The sequence below is a fragment of the Lepeophtheirus salmonis genome, chromosome Z (assembly GCF_016086655.4).
Source record: "Lepeophtheirus salmonis chromosome Z, UVic_Lsal_1.4, whole genome shotgun sequence".
Classification (NCBI taxonomy): Eukaryota; Metazoa; Arthropoda; class Copepoda; order Siphonostomatoida; family Caligidae; genus Lepeophtheirus; species Lepeophtheirus salmonis.
Window position 1 is genome coordinate 12,475,644 of NC_092584.1, and position 23,434 is coordinate 12,499,077.

General features: G+C 32.2%; 4 protein-coding genes and 3 long non-coding RNA genes across 14 annotated transcripts in view; 2 read left to right on the plus strand and 5 right to left on the minus strand.

The window, feature by feature from the left end:
* LOC121130554 (protein vav) overlaps positions 1-3,290 on the minus strand; it is a 43,452-nt gene extending 40,162 nt beyond the window's left edge. The window contains exons 1-4 of one of the 8 annotated variants that reach the window (XM_071893662.1): positions 3,159-3,281; positions 2,927-3,074; positions 2,759-2,842; positions 2,288-2,316 (exon numbers count right to left, since the gene is read on the minus strand). In XM_071893662.1, the coding sequence (XP_071749763.1) occupies positions 2,288-2,316; positions 2,759-2,786 (57 nt within the window). In that variant the 5' untranslated portion in view covers positions 2,787-2,842; positions 2,927-3,074; positions 3,159-3,281. Of the gene's footprint in view, positions 1-2,287; positions 2,317-2,512; positions 2,709-2,747; positions 3,095-3,158 lie in introns of those variants that run through there. The other 7 variants (XM_040726288.2, XM_040726294.2, XM_040726290.2 and 4 more) reach the window with 7 other exon arrangements.
* LOC121130556 (platelet-activating factor acetylhydrolase 2, cytoplasmic) lies at positions 108-2,302 on the minus strand. Its single transcript, XM_040726300.2, has one exon. It carries the CDS (start codon positions 2,224-2,226, stop codon positions 1,168-1,170), a length of 1,059 nt encoding a protein of 352 aa, XP_040582234.1. The 5' UTR covers positions 2,227-2,302; the 3' UTR covers positions 108-1,167.
* Positions 3,291-4,302: 1,012 nt separating the features above from the next.
* RfC4 (replication factor C subunit RfC4) lies at positions 4,303-5,712 on the minus strand. The gene is made up of 2 exons (XM_071893664.1): positions 5,219-5,712; positions 4,303-5,080 (listed from the first exon to the last, which is right to left on the minus strand). The coding sequence occupies exons 1-2, from the start codon at positions 5,540-5,542 to the stop codon at positions 4,406-4,408; spliced, it is 999 nt and encodes a 332-aa protein (XP_071749765.1). The 5' UTR covers positions 5,543-5,712; the 3' UTR covers positions 4,303-4,405.
* Positions 5,713-5,920: 208 nt separating this feature from the next.
* On the plus strand, positions 5,921-6,660 carry LOC121130189 (uncharacterized). Its single transcript, XR_005868619.2, has 2 exons — positions 5,921-6,044; positions 6,276-6,660. It is a non-coding gene; the product is annotated as an uncharacterized lncRNA (long non-coding RNA).
* A 38-nt stretch (positions 6,661-6,698) lies between these two features.
* Positions 6,699-8,681, minus strand: LOC121130187 (cellular tumor antigen p53). The gene is made up of 8 exons (XM_040725948.2): positions 8,342-8,681; positions 8,018-8,261; positions 7,747-7,946; positions 7,613-7,692; positions 7,403-7,553; positions 7,187-7,352; positions 7,023-7,129; positions 6,699-6,963 (listed from the first exon to the last, which is right to left on the minus strand). The coding sequence occupies exons 1-8, from the start codon at positions 8,443-8,445 to the stop codon at positions 6,909-6,911; spliced, it is 1,107 nt and encodes a 368-aa protein (XP_040581882.1). The 5' UTR covers positions 8,446-8,681; the 3' UTR covers positions 6,699-6,908.
* Positions 8,682-20,528: 11,847 nt separating this feature from the next.
* LOC121130411 (uncharacterized) lies at positions 20,529-21,525 on the plus strand. The gene is made up of 2 exons (XR_011783883.1): positions 20,529-20,764; positions 21,124-21,525. It is a non-coding gene; the product is annotated as an uncharacterized lncRNA (long non-coding RNA).
* Positions 20,867-22,708, minus strand: LOC121130412 (uncharacterized). Its single transcript, XR_005868725.2, has 4 exons — positions 22,096-22,708; positions 21,743-21,880; positions 21,627-21,679; positions 20,867-21,561 (listed from the first exon to the last, which is right to left on the minus strand). It is a non-coding gene; the product is annotated as an uncharacterized lncRNA (long non-coding RNA).
* Between the last annotated feature and the right edge of the window lie 726 nt (positions 22,709-23,434).

The following is a 23,434-nucleotide window of genomic DNA, read 5'->3' on the forward strand; positions in this document are numbered from 1 at the left end:
AAGTGGAGGTTTTGTGATCCACGGAGTGTTATTCTAGTTGAGTGATGTTATAACTAATAAATTAGACAAATGAACAAGTCAAAAAGAAATGATAGATAACGTCAATATATGATTAAAATGGCTGACTAAATATATTTTAATGTTACATAATATATCAATATAGGATATTGCGTCTTGTAAAAAACATTAACAGTTCAGAGTGATGACATCGCATAAAAAAATTAGTTAAATGTAATTTACCCCTATGAATGCTTAGAAAACTAAACATCTTATTCAATAAAAAAGGTTATGATATATTCGCCTTTCATACTTTGAAAAGAAAGAAGGTCCCTCAGGAAATTGTAAAGTGGACAAAAATGATTGGAAAAATAGGCGGGGATATTTGTATAAGAGGTTAAAGAAAAAAGTTCTCTGTGAAAATCAATATAGTAAAAACTTTTATTATGTAAGAAATAAAAAGAAAAACCATGAAATGATTAGCATGTAAAAATAACTCTTTTTTTTTTTAAATAAAATATTATTTTGTAAATATGTATTCACCTTTGAAAGTTTTTAGTTTTCATAATTAGAATCGAACAGAAAATGAGGAAAGTAAACTCAATTTATTTTGAAAATCAGCGAAGGAAAACTAATTAGTAATTACATATTTATTTTGTTTACTATGAAAGGGATTAATTTATACAGCATTACCATTATTAGACTGTCATGTTTTTTGGTTAATATTAGTTTTCCCTCTGCACAAAGAATTCTTCTGCTGGGGATAAAACTTATTTTGGTAAGGTTTAAGACCTCTTAGAACATTTTTGGGGAGGTACGTGCAAACATAACAGCAAACTTTAAGCCAATTATTTTAAGTGAACGTTGCTGAACAAAAAAAAAAAGAGGAGAATGTTCTTATATAAAGTACAATTTTTGAGTCATAGTATCATCTTATTTGTCAGGGTATGAGAGGCTTAGCAAATGTCAATTTTTATACTAGCCAAAAAGGTTTTTTCTACAGAGGGGGAAAAAAATATTCACCCAAAAACATGACACTCTATTATAGATACTAATTAGTTTTCACAGAAATAAAAATCAAGATGCAATACGGAGAATAACCGTAGGACATAATATATGCATAATTAAAAACACTAAATAAAAGGATCTGACTAAAAGAAGGAGTATTATTCAAACTCCCTTGAATATGAAGTCTTTATGCTCCTCTATAAAATCATTGAAATGAGTGTTCTTCGTCTCATTCCCTTCCTCTGTCGTCAACAACTTGTTCCTCACATAGTGAACAAATGCCAACACGGACAAATCAAAACCCTTTTCATCTCTTTCAAAGTCAAACCTTCCTCTCAACAAGTAGGGAAGGAGCCTAGCATTCTTTACAACTGTTGGAACATCCGACTGACAAAAGTGAAGAATTCCTTTGAGAGTCCAATTATTGTCAATTCCATTATCAAAGGCCTTTAATAGATCCTGATTCACTTTTTTTATGAATAACTCATTATTAAATAACAAAGTACGTGATCCTATTTGATGGGCATTGTCAAGGACGGCCTGTCGTTGGGAAAGGGGATCAACCCATGTATCATAGGCTACACCCCCCAAATATACAGAGGGATCCTCATGTAAAAGTGCCAGTATGGTAGCAGCGCCAAAGGAGTGGCCACATAAAATAGACTTATTCTCGTCAATGAAGGGTTTAGATCGAAGTGCCTTTTGTACACTCCTTAATTCCTGGATCCGTGTATCAATTTGTGAGTTTCTAAATGGTAGAGAGTTGTTTTTCTGATGTGGAGCTTGATAGTCGATCCATGTATCCGGATAGCGAAGTGCAAGAGCTGCAGAACCGTCGAGGTGTTCCAGGGACGCCACGACAAACCCATAGGATGCAATATGTGTGCATAGTTTGGAGTAGGTCATTTTGGATCCCCCAAGACCGTGACTAAAGAGAACTAGAGGAAATGGACCCGGAAGGGGAGATGCTTCTTGGAGAATAGGCAAATGCGGATATCGGAAGATCCAATGGAAAAAATCCGTAAAGACGGGCCATACACGCCGCCCCAGTCCAAACCTCACAAGAGCTATGAGGTACGAAGTGTTGCTTACCCAAAGTGTTGATGGAAGGGTTGAAGGCTGTGACATGGGGTAAAAGAGACGGTAGGTGAGGCCGGACTCTTCCAGGAACTCATCTTTGAAGCCAATGGCATGAGGCCCACTCTGATTACCAAAACTCATCTCTCTTCAATTTTTACAAGCAGATATGACTTACTTAAGAGTACTTAAAAATCCGTCTTACCTTCACTCCTTCAATATGAAATTCTAGGCCTTAAACGATAGAAAGAAGACACTCATTACTGATTACAATAAAGAACAGATATAGATTAAAAAAGTTTAAAGGGATTTGCTGAAGCTGTGGATCGGTCATTCAATGATCACTTCATAGTTATGCTTTTAACAGAAGCCTTATATTTAAAGAAAGAAATACATAGGTGACAAGGTATACAAAATACTGTTCTATTACCTTTAGCTGTTAACTTTGGTATGCTTAATGTATAGTATTTTGCCAAAACAGCCATCAATTTAATAAATTGACTTTTCCCACCGGATTTTAGTTTAATATCAGAGGCATACCAAACACAACAGCTGCATTAAACTTCCCATGATTAGAATATTTATTATCAACTGCCTTACTAAGCCAAGCAACCAAGTAAAAATCTTTGTCACCTCTATATTTTTCTTTCTCTATGTAGTCTTACAACATAAATACTTCTCTCGTTCCGTCTTTCTCCTTCCATCTCCCTCTCTTTCCCTTCCCATTATGTATGTATTGTATTGCAGCATTGAATGCTGTCTATAGTAGAATGTCATAGAATAAAATAATTAATAATAATGTGACTGTAACAGTACTCGACTCTCACGCGATGTGAGCACAAACCATGTAAATATCCATCACCAACCCATGATATATTACTCATTCTTCCATATAATGTATGATATTCTTAGAATCATTGCTCAACATTATGAGGTGTACAAAATAATTCGAGGTTTCTCGATCGACTTCATGATTATTACATCATGTGTATCTTTAAAAATAACCCATGCACTGAATTACCCCTCCGTCAATGACCAAAAATAATTTGGAATACTAGAAAAAAAGTATATCTCACCTTTGTGATCCGTTTCTAATGTTCTTTTCTTGTTTAAATGACAATAAATTCAGTAAGACACTCACAATACGCTGGGTGCTCCGATAATGATATACAGTACAAAATATGTAATATTTAAGCTTTAGGAGTGACGTAATGAAGTGGCATTTGTTATGTAATTCTGAATTCTCTGATAGCAATAGACAATTCAGTTCATCGTCCTCAAATTTAGAAGATAGAAAGTTGCGCAATACAGTATCAAGTTTATAAATGAGTAATTAATAGAGAATGAGGTACTCAGATCAATTAGACTTCAATGATATCTGCGATTAAATTTAATTTAATATTATCCCGCTAGTTAATGTATAAATTTATGCAAAAAAGCAACAAAACAAGTTTGTTAAATAAGGAAAATGTTACTTCTGTTTCATAATGATAATTATTGCAGATGTAAAGTTTGGTTTTACAGAGTTATATCTGAGAAGCGACGTCCCCATTGTCCATACACCGAATAAATTGAACTTCGGAATACTAATACCTGGTAATTTTTTTCATTTCTCTTTAAATAGCTTTTAATTGAGAAGTTTTGGAGGGATAGTTATTTTATAATTAAAGAAGGAAAAATTTATTGAAGTATATCTTATTTTATATTTGTGAATGATTAATTGATGAAGTAACTACAGGGCTGTCCCTAGTATTATATTATTTTTTATTGGGATTGGAAGAGAGGGGAGCCTGGTTTTTGGGATTTTTTTGAAAAAAAAAAATTAAAAAATTCAGAAATTAAATTTCAAATGTAAAATTTAAAAAAAAAAAAATTCAATTATTAAATTTTTCGGAGAAAAATTTCAAAAAACCATAGCTATTCACAAAAAATTACATTTTTTGGAAAATATTCTCAATAAATAAAATTTTTGAAAAAAATTTCAAAATCCAAAGCTGTTGCCACACACAATTAAATTTCTTTGAAAAAAATTTTGAAAAATTCATATTCATTGAATTTCATATTTACCTGAGTAGCTAATCGCTACATATTTAAAAAATAATCTATTTAGGATTCATTTTGATCAGGAGTTTTTACTCATTCATATGTATCAAATCATCGACTGTTTGTAACATCTAGTGTATTAAAGATGATCACCCAAACAACTTTGAGATGGAAGACTTATTAATTTTAAACTTGACATAAATCCATATATTTTCCATTCTAATCAAAATGTTTAAAAGCTGTATTATATAAAAATAAAAAAATGAATAAAAATTTTAGTTTAATATTTGACAGTGACATTGCATAGTTTCGCAAGCAATCCCGAGAGTTGAAGTAAACTATTAGAACCATGAACGATCTTCATGTGCGCCTGACCAATCTCCTTAATAAATTCAAGCTTCAAATACTCAGCCATAGGATGTGTTTTACAGACACGGAATATATTAGAAATAATATCCTCTGGAGAGTAACCCAATCTCCAAAGATGAGACAAAACCTTGTAGGCCTCATCAATTTTACCCTCCGTGCAATTACTTAGCATATCCTTAACAAGCAAGGGATGTGGTTCATCACATACTTTGAATACATTCTTGGAGTCAATTTGACCGAAGCCATCATGAGTGGACTGTAGATTATTCAAGGCCTGTCTCATATCCCCCTGTGCTGTAAATACAATGGCTTCAAGGCCGTCTGATGTATATGATATATCCTCTTTTTCACAAACTTTCAAGACTTGAGCTAATATCTCTGCGTCTGATAGTTTGGAGTAGCGAAGCATGGCACATCGTGATTGAATGGGCTCGATTACTTTCTCAGAAGCATTGCATGCAAGACAAAAGCGTGTTGTGTCAGAGTATATTTCCATGGTTCGTCGAAGGGCCTGTTGAGCAGCTTCTGTCATGGAGTCTGCCTCGTCTAAAACAATGATCTTATGTCTTCCTGGAGGTAAAGTGACCTATAAAATCATGGAGAATGAGATATTATTACTGGAAAGACTATAGTATAGGGGTATACATATGTTCATTAGGAGCAGGGGAGTATATGAAAACGAAGTGATAATGACTCAATTAAGTGAATGCAAAAATGTACGAACAAAAAAATCAACAAAACCTTCCTTTTGCTGCGCAAACATTTTAATTTTATTCCGAACAACGTCAATTCCTCTCTCATTCGAGGCGTTCAACTCCAATACAGCCTCCTTGAAAGAACTTCCTAGCAAAGCTCGAGCCAAACATAGGATCGTTGTTGTTTTACCCACTCCTGGAGGTCCGGATATGATAATATTAGGAGCATTCCCATCATGTGCAAATGTTGTGAGGCGTGAAACCGTTTCTGAGTTTCCCACAATGTCATCAAATGTTTTTGGACGATATTTTTCGATCCAAGGAGCAGTTTCCCGTCTTTTATCTTCAACCATGATTTCTTGAAACTTTTCCCGCTTTTATTAATTTTATGTCAGACGTTCTTTAACTTTTTTTTTTATGGGTTATAAGGATTACTCTAGGGTAATGGACTGAAGGCAGTGTGTAGTTAGCTGTTGTCTGTAGTTCTTTTCGTTTTAAAAGTGAAACAATATCAAACAAATCAAAGGAGAAAAAATAATAATTGAATTGAATTTTAGGACTGCAATCAACAGCTGTACACATTATGTTTTCAATCCGTTTCTTCTCTGTATTGTTACACAATTAATAAGGTGCGAGAAAATTGGAGAGCCGCTGCAGATAAGATATGACGTCAGAGTCGGATGCACTTGACGTCATGGGGCAACATTTGAATGGCAAATTAAAAAGTAGTAGTTTTGTGTTATGATGACCGGTCCTTAGGATCAATTGTATTGAGTACTAGAAATGATGACTAGAAAATTACTTGGGATGAGGATCATACAACTATTGAATATTGCATGGATGATCGACACATAAGTGAATAAAATATAAGTATTTTGAAGTATATAAAGTTCAAATGCCCAGTTATATTACTCATAAGTACATAATAACCATGTAATTTGAATAGATCAAAATGAAATGATAGTAGGTAATTGGAATGACCAATGCTCATATGGCCTTTCAAATAAAATCTATCAATTTGTTGTTCTTTTATTGTGACAAATTTGCAGCGCTTACAATGAGTAAATGATAGTAATTTGTATACAGATATTGACGATGATTCGCCCAAGAGTACAAATGATATCCAAACTCGATTCTAACTTGCTTTTGTATATGTAAAACAATATTCAACTACATACTGTCTCTTGCGCTGTTGACCCAATCTCTACAAAAGAATGCTCGGGACCTGGTGGATACAATTATACCTCCTCAGGATCAAGATGTTCGAGATATTATATCGACAAGGAAAAATGTCTACTCAATCTACAGTTGATGGAATATTTTATATGCATAGTCAAGAAGCAATTGTAAATCCAGTACTAACAAGAACACGCTAAATTAATTACAAGGCAATTAGAACTTACATAAAATATATTCATATAATGTATATAATATAATAATAAAAAAATGAGTATTAAAAAATATCAAACAATAGGTATATGATTAATAATATATAATGAGTAACATTACCACTTGGTGGATAGAAATTCTTCATTCATAAGCTCTCAATAAAATGTACAACAATATCTTCTAAAAAAATACCAAAATGTAAACAAACAAAAAAAAAGAAAAAAAATGGATGGAATTTTTAAATTATGTTTGCATTCATACTGCATAGATATTGCACGTTATCACAAGTCGTAAGAGACTGAAGAGTAAATAAATAAAAAAAAGCGGGATTCAGACTTTGGACTTTTTGAAAGGGGGTTCTTCTTTCAAATCCTTCAACTTGTTCCTAATGAAGATATAAAAATATTAAAATAAAAACATTATTATTATTATAAAATGACATACGTGGATTCAACGAGCTCTCTCCATACATCAACCTTTCCGTCCGATTTTAAAGTCTCAGACAATTCACCTACTTTAAGCAAGGCTTCATACGTGGCTCGATCAAATGCCTATTGAAATTGTCATACAAATATAATAACAAGTCATTAAAACGCACAAATACTTACAGGAACCCAGAAAATGTTACTTGTATCACTAGAAGACAGAAAAGGAGTATCCCTTTTCAAAGGTTTTCTAGATTTACCATGTATATGTGCCATTTCAGCCTTCATATCTCTGTAAGGATTTGCACAAATGCGAATAGGAACTAGTTTTCTCCCGATAGGAACACCTCTGAAAAATAGAAAATAGCACAACGGCCAAGTTCCTTTTGTACAACTTACAAATATTCGAAAGAGTATAAAATAGATAAGTCTCGACGATTGATCCCTCCAGAACATCCAACCAAGTCCATAAATTTGTAATTGATAGGAATATTTGTCGTTCCATCCGATGGAAGAGGCATGTTGGTTAAAACACTGAATCTACCAGATTCTAAAAACAAAGAATATTAAGAAAAAAATCATCCTGTTGTAAATTACAATTAACTCAACTGGAATCAACATGATAGGTTGATTCAGAACTGATACAACGAATCAAATGCTCGGCTAAAGGATTTTTCAACTCTTTGACACTATAAAGAGACGAGAAAGGAATATGACAGAAGGGATAACATTAGGCTACAAACCTATTTCGTGAATGTTCATAGCAAACGTTGACAGGATGTGAGTGCCATTCAGGCTCAGTAAAAACGGCAACAGCTCGTACTTGAAGGGATCCATCAAAAATTTGAATGTTTCTTTCAACAAAGGAATTCGCATTGTAGGATATGTTGATGGTCACGGCCTTGTTTTGCTGTACATATAATTTATTCAGTGCGGGTTCATACTGCAATTAAATTTGTACAAAGAAATGGATGAATTAAGGTATGTGGATATCAATGAATATGAGACATTTACAGTTGCATTCCGTTTCTTTTTAGAGTCGGACACAACCAATTTAAATCCATGATTCCCTGACCAATCCGTAAGAGGTGGATTAGATCCAGTGGACGAGTTGGAAGAGCTGTAGCGCAATTTTTGAACATCCTCTGGATCTTCCAAGTTGATCCCTTCACTCTCTGTATTCACAAGATCCCGTATTATATCCAACTGATCCTTGGACATATTTTCAAACTCCTTTTTGGCGATCTCTGAAAATTCCCTGTTGTTGGATATTGAAAGCAAATAAGATTTTTATTATATTGATATTAAAATAATGTACTAGAGTCAAGAGTTTCTTACCCGTCAGAGGATGGGAGTCGAGACTGAAGGTCCGACATCATTTTGTTGAAATCCTTCTCAGGGACAAGCAAGGGTTGGTGAGGAGGACCGGATTCATTCAACATAACGTATTAGTTATTATTCCATTGACTGAAGATATTAATGAGTAATTAAAACGACGAGGCGTTGAATAAGAAGCAAAACAATAATAACTAAATATAATATTTTATTTATTTGTCAGGAAAGGTATAAACTGAATTGAAAGGTACAAAATCTTTGTTAATAAATAAAATAACAATGATGAAAGAAAATATTATTTAAATGTACTTTTCATGAGTGCGCCATACAAAGAAAATAGCGACATCTAACGGAATGTTTACAAAAATATTTCAACAACAACGTGGTTTGATTTTAAGCAAGTGTTATGTACAAGTTGCAACTTGTACAAGTTGCAATTTCTTTGTCCTAAAATGCATTATTAAATTAGAACATGGGGCATTCTAATTACCAAAACTATTGATTAATACTAGCATTTCATTTTGATCTATTGAAATTACATGACTATTATGTATTTATGAGTAATATAGAATAAATGAGGGAATTTGAACTTTGTACTCTGCCTCATAATAATCATATTTTTGTAATTTGTATTGAAATACTCAAAAATTATACCATTCATCTCATTGTTTTGTTGCTACTTGTACAATTTGCCAAATACAAGTTACAACTTGTACATACACGCAACTTGTACACAACAAGAGAGAACTACTATAGCAGTGGTTCTCAATGTGGGAGTCGCGAGATGATTTCCAAAAAAGAAAAGAGTATAATTTAAATTGACATTACTTTGAGTGGCATCAAGAATTAAATGATGATGATTGAATGAACATATTTTTCACAAGTCTCTTCTGGATCATTTTAAGAAGTATTTCCCAGAACAAAGTGCTCCACAGAAGAACTTGATGATGCTCTCCTTAAAAAGAAAATAACCTTGTTTTATGTGAGAAAATAAATCCCTTTGGATACTATTTTTATGCCAAATTTATAATTTTTTTTTAAATTACTGAATTTGGTTGGGGGTAGGGGTGCTGCCCCTCCCTCTGCGGACACCCCTGCATATGAGTTATGACTCAACTTATTTATGTGAGAAAACATTATTAACATAAATATATCAAAAATAAATCCGGCTGAACGTGAACGGAACAAATGTCGAGGAACAATTGACAAGAGAAAAAAAAAAGAAATTTGTCTAGGTGGAAAAAATGGCTAGATTCGTTTGAACTGATATCTAGCTCAAGGAAAAAATGGCAGGAGGAAAAAATAAGTAAAATTGTCTAGATGGGAAAAATGGCTAAATTCTTTTAAACTAATATCTCAAGGAAGAGATGCGAGAAAAAAAAGGATAATCGTCCAGTAGTGTTGGATCGGTCTAAGAAACTGAAAAGACTGCAGTCCCATCAGTCCAGTCATAGGACCTGTCCTTGTAGAAACTTCAACAGCTAAAAATTACGTAATTACCTAGATTAATAGTAATATAAGGTTAGACCATCATGTAATCGGGCTTGCTAGAATTTTCAATTTGATGTTTTGTACCGAAGCTGGACAAGAGAGTGAGATTTTGACGTCATAGTGAATAGAAAAGGTACCAAATACAAAGTCATAAAAGGCCAAAATTAAGAGCTGAGACGACGTTGTTGGCCATGAGAGAGAAGCTTGGTATCCTTGGAGTATGATATTATTTACATTTTACAATATTTATATTATTACCAATCGATTGTTATTATTACGATAATAATACTTATTCGTTATTTCGACATAGTATAATGTCTTCGCGCAATGAAACTGTCAGTTGTGAAGTTGCCATTTGTGATTCTCATAACAACATAATTTATTGTCATTTTCCAAAGGATCCCTCAAGGAGGAAAAATGGGAAAGTGCGTGTTATCGAAAGGACCCCTTAGGAAAATGCACTATAATTTGTGAGAAATCATTTTGAAGAAAATACTTATTAAAGAGATTTAAAAGGTAAATTGCTGGGACTACTTTTAAAAATAAAATTGAAAGAAGATATTATCCCTTCCGGAGGTCTCATACCTGGAGAAGGATTTGAGCAAACTCACAGGAAAACGAAATGAATTAAGATAGTGAACCATTTTGAAGAAGATTCTAATGAAATATATTTGGAGACAATAGACAAATCATCCCAAACCAAAGTAAAATCAACAAAAACACTTGTGTTACGAAAGATTAACGCATCTAATCAAGTATGTGTATCCCGGATTATACAAATTAGTAGGGCTTCTAATATCAGAAAAGAGCCACTCATTCTAGAATTCGAGTCACTAAGGAAAAATAATGCAGATTTAGGCGAAAAAGTGAAAATCGTTCAATCGGAAAAGAGATTTACTAAATCTCAATGTAAACTCCTTATCGGTGGTTTGGAAAATGGAATGAGGAGGATTTTGTTAAAGAACTGATACTGAAGTCTCTTTCTTCAAAAGCCTAACGTTACATTCAATCCAGTGGTCTACTTCCGGTTCTTAGTGTAACAACCCTCAAACGGTGGATCCGAAATTTTAAAACAGCTCCTGGAATACAATCAAATATTATTAAAATTATCGCTCAACATATCAAAGTATCAAGGATAATGGAATGAAATACATTTTAACCTCTCCTCTAAATCAAGATTGTCTGGAGAATGTATTCTCATGGATTCGAGTCATCACAGGAGACAATACTCATCCATTCCCAGTGGAAGCCCTCAGAAGACCAGAAGTAATTTTAATTGGAAAAAATCATGAGCGTGTCTTAAGAAATCCAGGTGTTGAAGAGGAGTTAAATGATGAGGATGATGGCGAAATAGTTACTAAAACAATAACGGGTCACTTCTTTTCGTCAAATATACAAGAAAATGAGCATTATGAAAATGCAATTGAATTATAAGAAACTTTAGAAGATTCTCAACTTCTTGAAGCTGGCTGTTAGCGGAAAAAGTAACTACAGCAGATACAGAAGAATCATCTCAAGTTTCCAATGATTATTCTTACCAGGGTCTGGCTTATATTGCAGGATTTTTGGCAAAAGACTTAATCCAAATCTTGCGAAAAAGGTATACGACTTCGGATTTTATGAAGAACCGTTTATCCCTTGGATTGAATTGGTCTCTGAAGGAGGCCTTACGATCCACTCGCCTGAGTTTTTAAATAATTTTCATTGTCTGGAGAAACATTTCAATGCTTTTCATTCTAACCATGAAGACGCAATTGACAAAAATCCCAACGTACTTGAAAGGCTGAATAATCATCTAATTGAATTATATCCTAACTGGCCTAAACCAGTCATCATATCCTTCGTGAAAACAAGAACAAGAATCAAAGTAAATAACCTTAATAAAAAGCTCGAATTGAATAACGGAAGTGCTAATCTGAGAGAACTTAAGACAGATTGGTAAATTAATAGTTATTATTCATGTATGTATGTAAAAAAATATGTATGCTATAACTTTTACTTATTGCTATTGTTTTATTCACCACTCGTATATTTTTGTAATAAAATGGCAAATTAGATAATATACATAAAGCATATTACTATAGGCTTACATACAGATAGTTCATTATTATGAATATGCAAATTAATTTAGGGCTGTCTAAATAATTAGTTCTGGAATTGATTTTATTATTCTATAAAGTATCAAGCAAGGATATCAAGTTTCATAACAATCGAAATGAGTATTAGAAAGGATTTTATAGATATTAATATCAATATAAGTTAAATATTTTCCTATTTATACTTATTGGCATGGTCATAAGCTTACCATTTTGTACTATTAAAGAACTTTAATTATATTTATTTACTTAATTTGTGTTGCCTTACAATGAATTAAGTCAGGATTTTAAAATTGTTACTTAACAATCATATAGGACAGTGTTATGTGCCTAAACAGTGACGTCATTCTTTTCTTGATAATGAAAAAGACACAAGTGTAGAATTTTCTTTGCTGCTCTCATATATAGGCACCTTGCGTATTCATCGCCTCTTTCAAAGAGACAAGATACCTTTAGGAGATGTGTGAGTAGAACGTATTATTATACCTTCTAGCTATCACTTATTATTTTCAATGTTCTTATAATCTTCAATCCTAGCAATGAGTGAAGAAAATAAAAAGACTGAAATACCCATGTACCTGTCCTTCTTACCGTTAATGGTAAAAAAGAAAGCACCACTGACAAAAAAAAAGAATAAGAGGGGCGGGAAAAAGACTGATATGGTCATCTGTCCTAGGACTAATCAAAGACTATCGTGACAAAAATGCCTGGATTCGATTCATCTGATATCTAGTAGAAGGAAAAATGGTGGGAGAAAAAAAAGGAAAATTGTCAAGATGGAAAAAATGGCTAGATTCGTTTACACTGATATCTAGGTAAAGGAAATAATGGTAGCATAAAAAAAAAAGATAATCGAGTTGGAAAAATGACTAGATTCGTTAAAACCGACCTGCCATTTTTTCTGTGGCTAGATATCAGTGTAAACCCAGTGTAGCCCTTTCTTCCACCTCGACACTTTTCCTTTCTTTCCCATGAGAAAAATTCAGGAGAATTTGTCTAGGTGTAAAAAATGGCTAGATTAGTTAACACTTATATCTGAGCCAAGGTAAAAAAGTGAGGAGTAAAAAAGGAAAATAGTCGAGATAGACAAATGGCTAAATTAATTTGTATTAATATCTAGCTCAAGGAAAATATGGAAAGAGAAAATGAAAGATAATTTTCTAGGTGGAAAAAATGGCCAGATTCAAAAAAATACTGGAGAAAAGTAGGAAAAGCGTAAAAAAGGGAATGGTCGTAAACACTGATATGTAGCACGTTGAAAAAAGGGCAGAAGAGAAAAAAAAATTGAAAATTGTCTAGATGCTAAAAATAACTATATTCATTTACACTGATATCTAGCTCAGGGTAAATATGGCTGGAGAAAAAAAAGGATCATAGTCTATATAAAACAAATGGCTACATTGGTTTCACTGATATATAGCTCAAGAAAAAAATGGCAGGACAAAATAAAGGAGAATTTTTCTTGATTGAAAGAATGGTTGGATTCGTTGTACTGACATCTAGCTCAAAAGAAAAAGTCAAGAGAAAAATAAGGAAAATAGTCTAGATAGAACAAATGGCTACTTTAGTCTACACTGATATTTAACTCGAAGAAACAATGGCAAGACGAAAAAAAAACGAAAAGTGTCAAGGTGGAAAAAGGCTAGATTCTTTTAAATTGATATATAGGGCACGAAAAATAACTAGAGGAAAAAAATCAAAAAAATATATTCCAGATGGAAATAATAGATAGATAATTTTATTCTTATATCTAGCCCAAGGAAAATATGCAGGAGAAAAAAAAAATGAAATTGTCTATATGGAAAAAATAGCTAGATTGGTGTACACTTTTATCTAGCTAAAGGAAAAAAAGGACAGAGTAAAGAAGGAAAAGTCTCGAGATGGAACAATGGTTAGATTTTTATAAACTAATATGTAGTAAAAGGAAAAAATGCAGGAGAAAAAAATAATGGAAAATTGTCTATATGGAAAAAATAGCTAAATTTATTTATAATGATATATTGCCCAAGGATAATATGGCAGGAGAAAAAATAGAAAAATTGTCGAGGTGGAAAAAATAGCTAGATTTTTTTGTACATTTTTATCTAGCTAAAGGAAAAAAGGCGAGATAAAAGAAGGAAAAGTGTTGTGGTGGAAAAATAGCTAGATTCTTTTACATTGATATATAACTCAAGGAAAAATGGATGGAGAATAAGAAAAATTGTCTATGGAAAAATTGGCTTGATGTGCTTAAACTGATATCAAGTTCAAGGAAGATTTGGCAGGAGAAAAAAAGGAAAATTGTAGAGATGGAAAAATAGCTAGATACATTTACATAGATATTTCCCTTCAGGAAAAAATGGCAGGAGTTAAGAAGAAAAATTGTCGAGCTGGAAAAAATAGCTAGATTTGAGTACACTTTTATCTAGCTAAAGGAAGAAAGGCGAGAGAAAAGAAGGAAAAGTGTTGTGGTGGAAAAATAGCTAGATTCTTTTACATTGATATATAACTCAAGGAAAAATGGATGGAGAATAAGAAAAATTGTCTATAGGGGAAAATTGGCTTGATGTGTTTAAACTTATATCAAGTTCAAGGAATATTTGGCAGGAGAAAAAAAGGAAAATTGTCAATATAGAAAAATAGCTAGATTCGTTTACACTCATATACAACCCAAGAGAAAGAGCCAGGAGAAAAATGAAGGAAAATAGTCTTGATAGAATAAATGGCTACTTTAGTCTACACTGATATATAGCTCACGGAAAAAATGGAAAGAAAAAAAAGATAATTGTTGCGGTGGAAAAAAATAGTTAGATAATTTTATTCTTATATCTAGCCCAAGGAAAAAATGCAGGAGAAAAAAACAATGAAAAATTGTCTATATGGAAAAAATGGCATGTTGTGTTTACACTGATATCAAGCTCAAGGAAGATATCGCAGGAGAAAAATTGTCGAGGTGGAAAAATAGCTAGATTTGTTTACCTTTATATACAGCCCAAAGGGAAAAAGGCAGGATAAAAATAAAAGAAAATAGTCTTGATAGAATAAATGGCTACTTTAATAAAAACTGATATTTAGCTTAAGGAAAAAATGGCAAGAAAAAAGAGGATAAGTGTTGAGGTGGAAAAAGGGTAGATTCTTAAAAATAGATATATAGCCTATGAGAAATAACAGGGAAAAAAAAACAAAAAAAATTTCCAGATGAAAAAAATAGCTATATAACTTTATTCTTATATCTATCCCAAGGAAAAAATACTGGGAAAAAAGCAAATGGAAAATTGTCTATACAGTAAAAATAGATAGAGATATTTAGATTGATATATTGGCCAAGGAAAATATGGCAGAAGAAAAAAAGGAGTGATAGTCGATGTGGAAAAATAGCTAGATTACATCTATCATAAGGAAAAAATGACAGGAGTTAAAAACAAAAATTTTCAAGATGGAAAAAAATACAATTTTATGTAGCTAAAAAAAAGGCGAGAGAAAAGAAGGAAAATTGTCGAGTTGGAAAAATGGCTGCATTCATTTACATTGATTTATTGCGCAAGGAAAATATGGCAGGAGAAAAAAATAAAAATTGTAAAGATGGAAAAGATAGCTAGATTTGAGTTCAATTTTATCTAGCTAAAGTAAACAAGGCGGGAGTAAAGAAGGAAAAGTGTTGATTTTGATAAATAGCTAGATTCATATACATTGACATCCATCATAAGGAAAAATGACAGTAGTTAAAAATAAAAATTGTCGAGATGGAAAAAATTGCTACATTTTTTGGACAATTTTTATCTAGCTAAAAAAAATGGAAAAAAAAAATTGTCGGGAGGAAAGAAGGAAAAAATGTCGAGGTGGAAAAATGGCTACATGCATTTACATTGATTTATTGCCAAAGGAAAATATGGCAGGAGAAAAAATTGTCGAGATGGAAAAGATAGCTAGATTTGTGTTCACTTTTATCTAGCTAAAGGAAACAAGGCTGGAGAAAAGAAGGAAAAGTGTTGATTTTGAAAAATAGCTAGATTCATATACATTGACATCCATCATAAGGAAAAAATGAAAGGAGTTAAAAATAAAAATTGTCGAGATGGAAAAAATAGCTACATTTTTGGACATTTTTATCTAGCTAAAGGAAAAAGGCGGGAGAAAAGAAGGAAAAAATGTCGAGGTGGAAAAATGGCTACATTCATTTACATTGATTTATTGCCAAAGGATAATATGGCAGAATAAAAAAAAAGAAAAATTGTAAAGATGGAAAAGATAGCTAGATTTGTGTTCACTTTTATCTAGCTAAAGGAAAAAAGGCCGGAGAAAAGAAGGAAAAGTGTTGATGTGGAAAAATAGCTACATTTTTGGACATTTTTATCTAGCTAAAGGAAAAAGGCGGGAGAAAAGAAGGAAAAATGTCGAGGTAGAAAAATGGCTACATTAATTCATTGCCGAAGGATAATATGGCAGGAGAAAAAATAGAAAATTGTCGAGATGGAAAAAATAGCTACATTTTTGTACATTTTTATCTAGCTAAAGGAAAAAAGGCCGGAGAAAAGAAGGAAAAATGTCGAGGTGGAAAAATGGCTACATTCATTTACATTGATTTATTGCCAAAGGATAATATGGCAGAATAAAAAAAGAAAAAAATTGTAAAGATGGAAAAGATAGCTAGATTTGTGTTCACTTTTATCTAGCTAAAGGAAAAAAAAAAAGGCCGGAGAAAAGAAGGAAAAGTGTTGATGTGGAAAAATAGCTACATTTTTTGGACATTTTTATCTAGCTAAAGGAAAAAGGCGGGAGAAAAGAAGGAAAAATGTCGAGGTAGAAAAATGGCTACATTAATTCATTGCCGAAGGATAATATGGCAGGAGAAAAAATAGAGAAATTGTCGAGATGGAAAAAATAGCTACATTTTTTGGACATTTTTATCTAGCTAAAGGAAAAAGGCGGGAGAAAAGAAGGAAAAATGTCGAGGTGGAAAAATGGCTATATTCATTAACATTGATTTATTGCCAAAGGATAATATGGCAGAATAAAAAAAAAAAAAATTGTAAAGATGGAAAAGATAGCTAGATTTGTGTTCACTTTTATCTAGCTAAAGGAAACAAGGCGTGAGAAAAGAAGGAAAAGTGTTGATGTGGAAAAATAGCTAGATTAATATACATTGATATTCATCATAAGGGAAAAATGACAGGAGTTAAAATAAAAATTGTCGAGATGGAAAAAATAGCTACATTTTTTGGACATTTTTATCTAGCTAAAGGAAAAAGGCGGGAGAAAAGAAGGAAAAAATGTCGAGGTGGAAAAATGGCTACATTCATTTACATTGATTTATTGCCAAAGGTTAATATGGCAGGAGAAAAAAAAGAAAAATCGTCGAGATGGAAAAATTAGCTACATTTTTTGGACATTTTTATCTAGCTAAAGGGAAAAAAGGCCGGAGAAAAGAAGGAAAAGTGTTGATGTGGAAAAATAGCTACATTTTTTGAACATTTTTATCTAGCTAAAGGAAAAAGGCGGGAGAAAAGAAGGAAAAATGTCGAGGTAGAAAAATGGCTACATTAATTCATTGCCGAAGGATAATATGGCAGGAGAAAAAATAGAAAAATTGTCGAGATGGAAAAAATAGCTACATTTTTTGGACATTTTTATCTAGCTAAAGGAAAAAGGCGGGAGAAAAGAAGGAAAAATGTCGAGGTAGAAAAATGGCTACATTAATTTATTGCCAAAGGATAATATGGCAGGAGAAAAAAAGAAAAATTGTCGAGATGGAAAAAAAAAAGGCTACATTTTTTTGACATTTTTATCTAGCTAAAGGAAAAGGTGGCTAGGAGAAAAGAAGGAAAAATGTCGAGATGGAAAAATAGCTACATTTTTGGACATTTTTATCTAGCTAAAGGAAAAAGGCGGGAGAAAAGAAGGAAAAAATGTCGAGGTGGAAAAATGGCTATATTCATTTACATTGATTTATTGCCAAAGGTTAATATGGCAGGAGAAAAAAAAGAAAAATCGTCGAGATGGAAAAATTAGCTACATTTTTTGTACATTTTTATCTAGCTAAAGGAAAAGGCGGGAGAAAAGAAGGAAAAATGTCGAGGTGGAAAAAATAGCATTTACATTGATTTATTGCCAAAGGATAATATGGCAGAATAAAAAAAGAAAAATTGTAAAGATGGAAAAGATAGCTAGATTTATGTTCACTTTTATATAGCTAAAGGAAAAAGGTGGGAGAAAAGAACGAAAAGTGTTGATGTTGAAAAATAGCTGGATTCATATACATTGACATCCATCATATGGAAAAAATGACAGGAGTTAAAAATAGAAAAATTGTCGAGATGGAAAAATAGCTAAATTTTTTGGACATTTTTATCTAGCAAAAGGAAAAAGGTGGAGAAAAAGAAGGAAAAAATGTCGAGGTGGAAAAATGGCTATATTCATTTACATTGATTTATTGCCGAAGGATAATATGGCAGGAGAAAAAAAGAAAAATTGTAAAGTTGGAAAAGATAGCTAGATTTGAGTTCACTTTTATCTAGCTAAGGGAAACAAGGCAGGAGAAAAAAAGAAGAATACTAGAGTTGGAAAAATAAATAGATTCATGTACATTGATATTTATCTTAAGGAAAATATGGGAGGAGTTAAGAAGAAAAATTGTCGAGATGGAAAAAATAGCTACATTTTTTGGACACTTTTATCTAGCTAAAGGAAAAAAAGACGGGAGAACAGAAGAAAAAGTGTCGATCTTGAAAAATAGCGATATTTATTTACATTGATATATTGCCCAAGGATAATATGGCAGGAGAAAAAAAGAAAAATGTTGAGTTGGAAAAAATAGCTAAATTTGTGTACATTATGATCTAGCTGAAGGGAAAAAAGGGTGGAGAAAAGAAAAATTGCAAGGTGGAAAAATGGCTAGAATCTTTTAAATTGATATATGCATAGCCCATCATAAATTGTCCAAATAGAAAAAATAGCTAGATAATTTTTTTCTTATATCTTACCCATGGAATTAAAGCAGGAGAAAAAAACAATGTAAAATTGTCTATACGGTAGAAATAGCTACATTTGTTTACATTGATATATTGCCCATGGAAAATATGGCCGGAGAAACAAAATATAATAGTCGAGGTGGAAGCTAGATTCATTTACATAAATATTTTTCTCAAGGTAAAAATGGCAGGAGAAAAAAAACCTGTTGAGATGGAAAATATAGCTATATTTGTGTACACTTTCATCTAGCTAAAGGGGGAAAAGACGAGAGAAAAGTAGTAAAAGTGTCGAGGTGGAAAAATGGCTTGATTTTTTTAATCTAATATAGAGCTCAAGGAAAAAAAGGCAGAAGAAAATGAAAATTGTCTATTTGGAAAAAATGGCTGGATGTGTTAACGCTGATATCAAGCTCAAGGGAGATATGGCAGGAGAAAGAAAAGAGAAAATTGTCGAGTTGGAAAAGATAGCTAGATTCACTACACTTATATACAACTGAAAGGGGATAAGGCAGGAGAAAAATAAAGGAAAATAGTCTAGATAGAACAAGTGGCTAAATTAGTTTCACTGATATCTAGCTCAAGGAAAAAATAGCAGGAGAAAATAAAGGAGAATTTCAATTGATTGAAAAATGGCTAAAATTGTTTACACTTACATCCGCCCCCCCAAAAAGGCATGAGAAAAATAAGGAAAATAGTCTATATAGAACAAATGGCTACTTTTAGTCAACACTGATATTTAGCTCAGGGAAAAAACGGCAAGAAAAAAAAAAAGGATAGGTTCGTTTACATTGATATACAGCCCAAGGGAAACAAGGCAGGAGAAAAATAAAGGAAATAGTTTAGATAGAACAAATGGTTATATTAGTTTCACTGATATCTAGCTCAAGGAAAAAAGGCGGGAGAAATGAAGTAAAAGTGTCGAGTTGGAAAAATGGCTAGATTTTTTAAAACTAATATTTAGTTCAAGGAAAAAATGGCAGGAGAAAAAAAAATGGCTTGATGCGTTTAAACTTATATCAACCTCCAGGAAGATATGACAGTAGAAAAATAAAGAGGAATTTGTCTAGGTGTAAGAAATTGATAGATTCGTCTACATTTAGATATAGTTCAAGGTAAAAATGGCAGGAGAAAAAAAAGGAAAATAATCTAGATAGAACAAATTGCTAAATTAGTTTCACTGATATTTAGCTCAAGGAAAATATGACAGGAGAAAAAAGCAAAGGAAAATTGTCTGGATGGAAGATAGCTAGATTCTTTTTCACTGATATCCAGCTAGGTGTAAAGAAGGCGGGAGGAAAAAAGGAAAAGTGTCGAGGTGGAAAAATGGCTAGATACTTTTACATACATCTAGCCCAAGCCCAAGGAAAAAATACAGGAGATATAAAGAAAGGAAAATGGTCTAGATGGAAGGAATAGCTAAATTTGTTTACACTGATATATTGCCAAAGGAAAATTGTCTAGATGGAAAAAATGGCTAGGTGCGTTTACACTGATATCTGGCTCAAGGAAAAAAATGCAGGAGAAAAAAAGGGAAAAGTTTTGAAGTTGATAAAAGGGCCACATTCGTTTCAATGGATATCTAGCTCAAGGGAAAAAAGGAAAATTGTATTTAAGCTAGATTTGTTTTCACTGATATCACTGAATAAATGGTAGAAGAAAAGTGTGTATGTGGAAAAAATGGCTAGTTTTTCATGTAAAAGAAAAATAAACAAATAAGATAGCGGTTCGAATGGATGAAGTGCCCATCACTTTATTCTCCCTTCTCTTATGGATTGACGAACACGTATTTGCGTAATATATTATCTATTGAGAAATACAATGCACTTGTAATTTTAGAGTCCAGGAATATCGATTCCAAGGTAGGAGTCCACTATACTCCGTTATGAAGCCGGGTAATTTTGTTCTTGCCTTCCCTCATGGAATTTAGAATTCGAACATGTTTTGAGATGAATGATGAAATTATAAATATCTTCCTACGATTCCCCCTATCTTTCTTTTGGTAATAACTCTTGGATAATATAGAATTCCACTTTTTCCGGTCATTAAGATTGAAAAATGTCCTTAGGCCTAAGCAATTATCAAATTAATTTTTAAATGCACAATACAAATATCAAATTTGCCTCTCTTATAATGATTCAATTGTTCAAATGTGCTGTTTTTATATATTTTTGTTTTATGGTAATAACATCAAATTGTTGTAGTTTCTTGTAGTATTTGTAATTACATATTTAATTTAATATATGACGTCCAGAGCCTTATATCTGAATCTCAAAGTGAATGGATCCCGTCATAGGTTCAACCATTGAATATATAGTTGAATAGATTTATACCCTAAAAAGGAACTCACTCTACTTTAGTATGAATCTTAGATTGGTTTGGTTCACTTCTTACGATAAATTTTCATCCCATCATCATCCCTGTACTTATCAGAAATCGAACATCTCTTGTTGATGATAAAATATCTTTTCTTTTGTCCTAATTATTAGAGAACATGGAAGTAGTTCTGTCTTATATGAATTAAGATTAATCTTTGAATATGAAAAGTACATCTAAATTATAAATGTGTGTCTCCATTTTCCAAATATTTGTAAATAAATATGTTTGATATGTTTCAATATTAAGATAATAAACATATTTTACTTTATTATATTTACATATACGAAATTAAGTTCCATTAGAATTGTAGAGTCTGGAAGAGGGCGTTTGAAAAATTATTAGTATACTTAATATCACCAAAAATTGACTAATACACACCATGATCAGAAGAAATAAGAAGGATTGTATTTTTATGTAATTGAAAGGTAAACCTGAAATAGACGAAACAGTTTCACAAAAGTCAAAAACTTTAAAATACAATACAGTTAAGGCACCTAAAATTTTTGAGGTCCTAAAACCTTCCCATAGAGTTGACTCCAAGCATACGTACGGCAATTAATCAAATTAAATAATTGCATGAGTGTCGAATGATTTTTTTAGAGGCGCTGTCGTCATTAAATATGTGTTGTTATCTAGAATTTGGATTTAATCGACAAATGAAACATTGACAAAAGAATTTACATGAATATAGTATGTATTACAGCTTAATGAAGTTGGAGCCGGATTCTTGTTTTAAATTGAAATTAATGAATGAATAGACTTACTTAGATAAATAAAAGACAATTATATTTTATAACAAACGAAGTTACCTATTCAAATGTCATTGTATCATAATAGAAATATATACATAAAAATTCGTTAAAAGAGCCTATAAGTCACATGTTATGGTTCTCATAACTTGGCTTGATACATTGGAAATATGAATTCACAGTCTTAGATATACAACTTCGAGGATTTCAGTCGTTTAGGTAAGTACGTAATGCAGTACAAGTACAAGAAAGAAGGTTCATGAAGAGATAAAGACCATCGTTCTTTAGTAATTTCAGATTTTTCTAACTGTACCGAACGTTACAGATTTCCTCGCACTCACCAACGACTCCACATTTAACTATCTTCCCGAATCCTCTGCATGGTTTGTCGCACAACGGCCAACTGTTTCTTTTTCTGACACATTCGGAATCATTAAGAAGTGGAAATTACTGCTCTTGTCTAATATTATGCCAATACTTGATTGTCAATCCATGAATAATGGGAGAATTAAGTGATTATTACTAACTCTATTCGAACCGCTATCGTGTTTGTTTATTTTTCTTTTATCAAAATATTATTTGGTAATAGGTTTGGTGATATCAGTTTAAAAGAATCTAGCCATTTTTCCACCTAGACAATTTTCCTTTTTTTTCTCCTGCCATTTTTTCCACCTAGACAATTTTCTTTTTTTTTCTCCTGCCCCGTCCAAATTAAACAAAGAATAAACCTGTTTGCTCAATACACAGTGCACATCCGTTAAGACCTTGATTTGTTTATAAAATAATTATGACCCATTCCCTAGCCTGTTATGTTATTTTTTTGTGGGTTTCAACCATAGAAATAGAAATACATGTCCTCTATTTATAGCCAAAAGGATAGAATATTAATGATTCCAAGTAGAACATAATATATTGCTGATTTTATATTTACAATATATTCGATTATTTCGTCGTTGTATTTCTTATTTTTTCAATATATGTAGAGTCTTTATAAAATCTTTATTTTTGATAAACATATTTAGTAAAATAAGTTTGTTTATTTGACTCTGGGTTGAACTTTGAGGGATTTTTTAAGTCATCAAAGGCACTCCAAATTTTATATTCATCTCTCAATGAGAGCTGTAGGTGAAACACATTGACCATTTTAAGGGTCGGACTCAAAAAAGAAATGGATAAACAATGGATTTGGCAAGAATTCCTCTGGTATCGATTCCCAATTCTACTTTGAGTTCAACTAGGACTTGCAATTATAACTCCAATTATATGAGCACAAGCGAATGTTCAATCAGATTTTAAATGAAATTGAATATATTTACAGGAGTGTGCACAGGATTATATGTATATATATATTTTTTTTTGGGGGTGGGGGCATAATTTGGTGGAATAACTTTCTTTTTAGAAAAGAGAGCATTAAAAAAAATTGTACCCATATTTTCG

Excerpts from the sequence above, each read along its gene's own strand:
- LOC121130556 (XM_040726300.2), bottom strand. The coding sequence starts at position 2,226 with ATGAGTTTTGGTAATCAGAGTGGGCCTCATGCCATTGGCTTCAAAGAT.
- RfC4 (XM_071893664.1), bottom strand. The coding sequence starts at position 5,542 with ATGGTTGAAGATAAAAGACGGGAAACTGCTCCTTGGATCGAAAAATAT. Across the intron at positions 5,081-5,218 it reads AAGGTTTTGTTGATTTTTTT|GTCACTTTACCTCCAGGAAG; the intron begins GTTCGTACATTT and ends ATGATTTTATAG.
- LOC121130187 (XM_040725948.2), bottom strand. The coding sequence starts at position 8,445 with ATGTTGAATGAATCCGGTCCTCCTCACCAACCCTTGCTTGTCCCTGAG. Across the intron at positions 7,693-7,746 it reads TATGAACATTCACGAAATAG|TGTCAAAGAGTTGAAAAATC; the intron begins GTTTGTAGCCTA and ends GTCTCTTTATAG. Across the intron at positions 6,964-7,022 it reads AGAGAGCTCGTTGAATCCAC|GAACAAGTTGAAGGATTTGA; the intron begins GTATGTCATTTT and ends TATCTTCATTAG.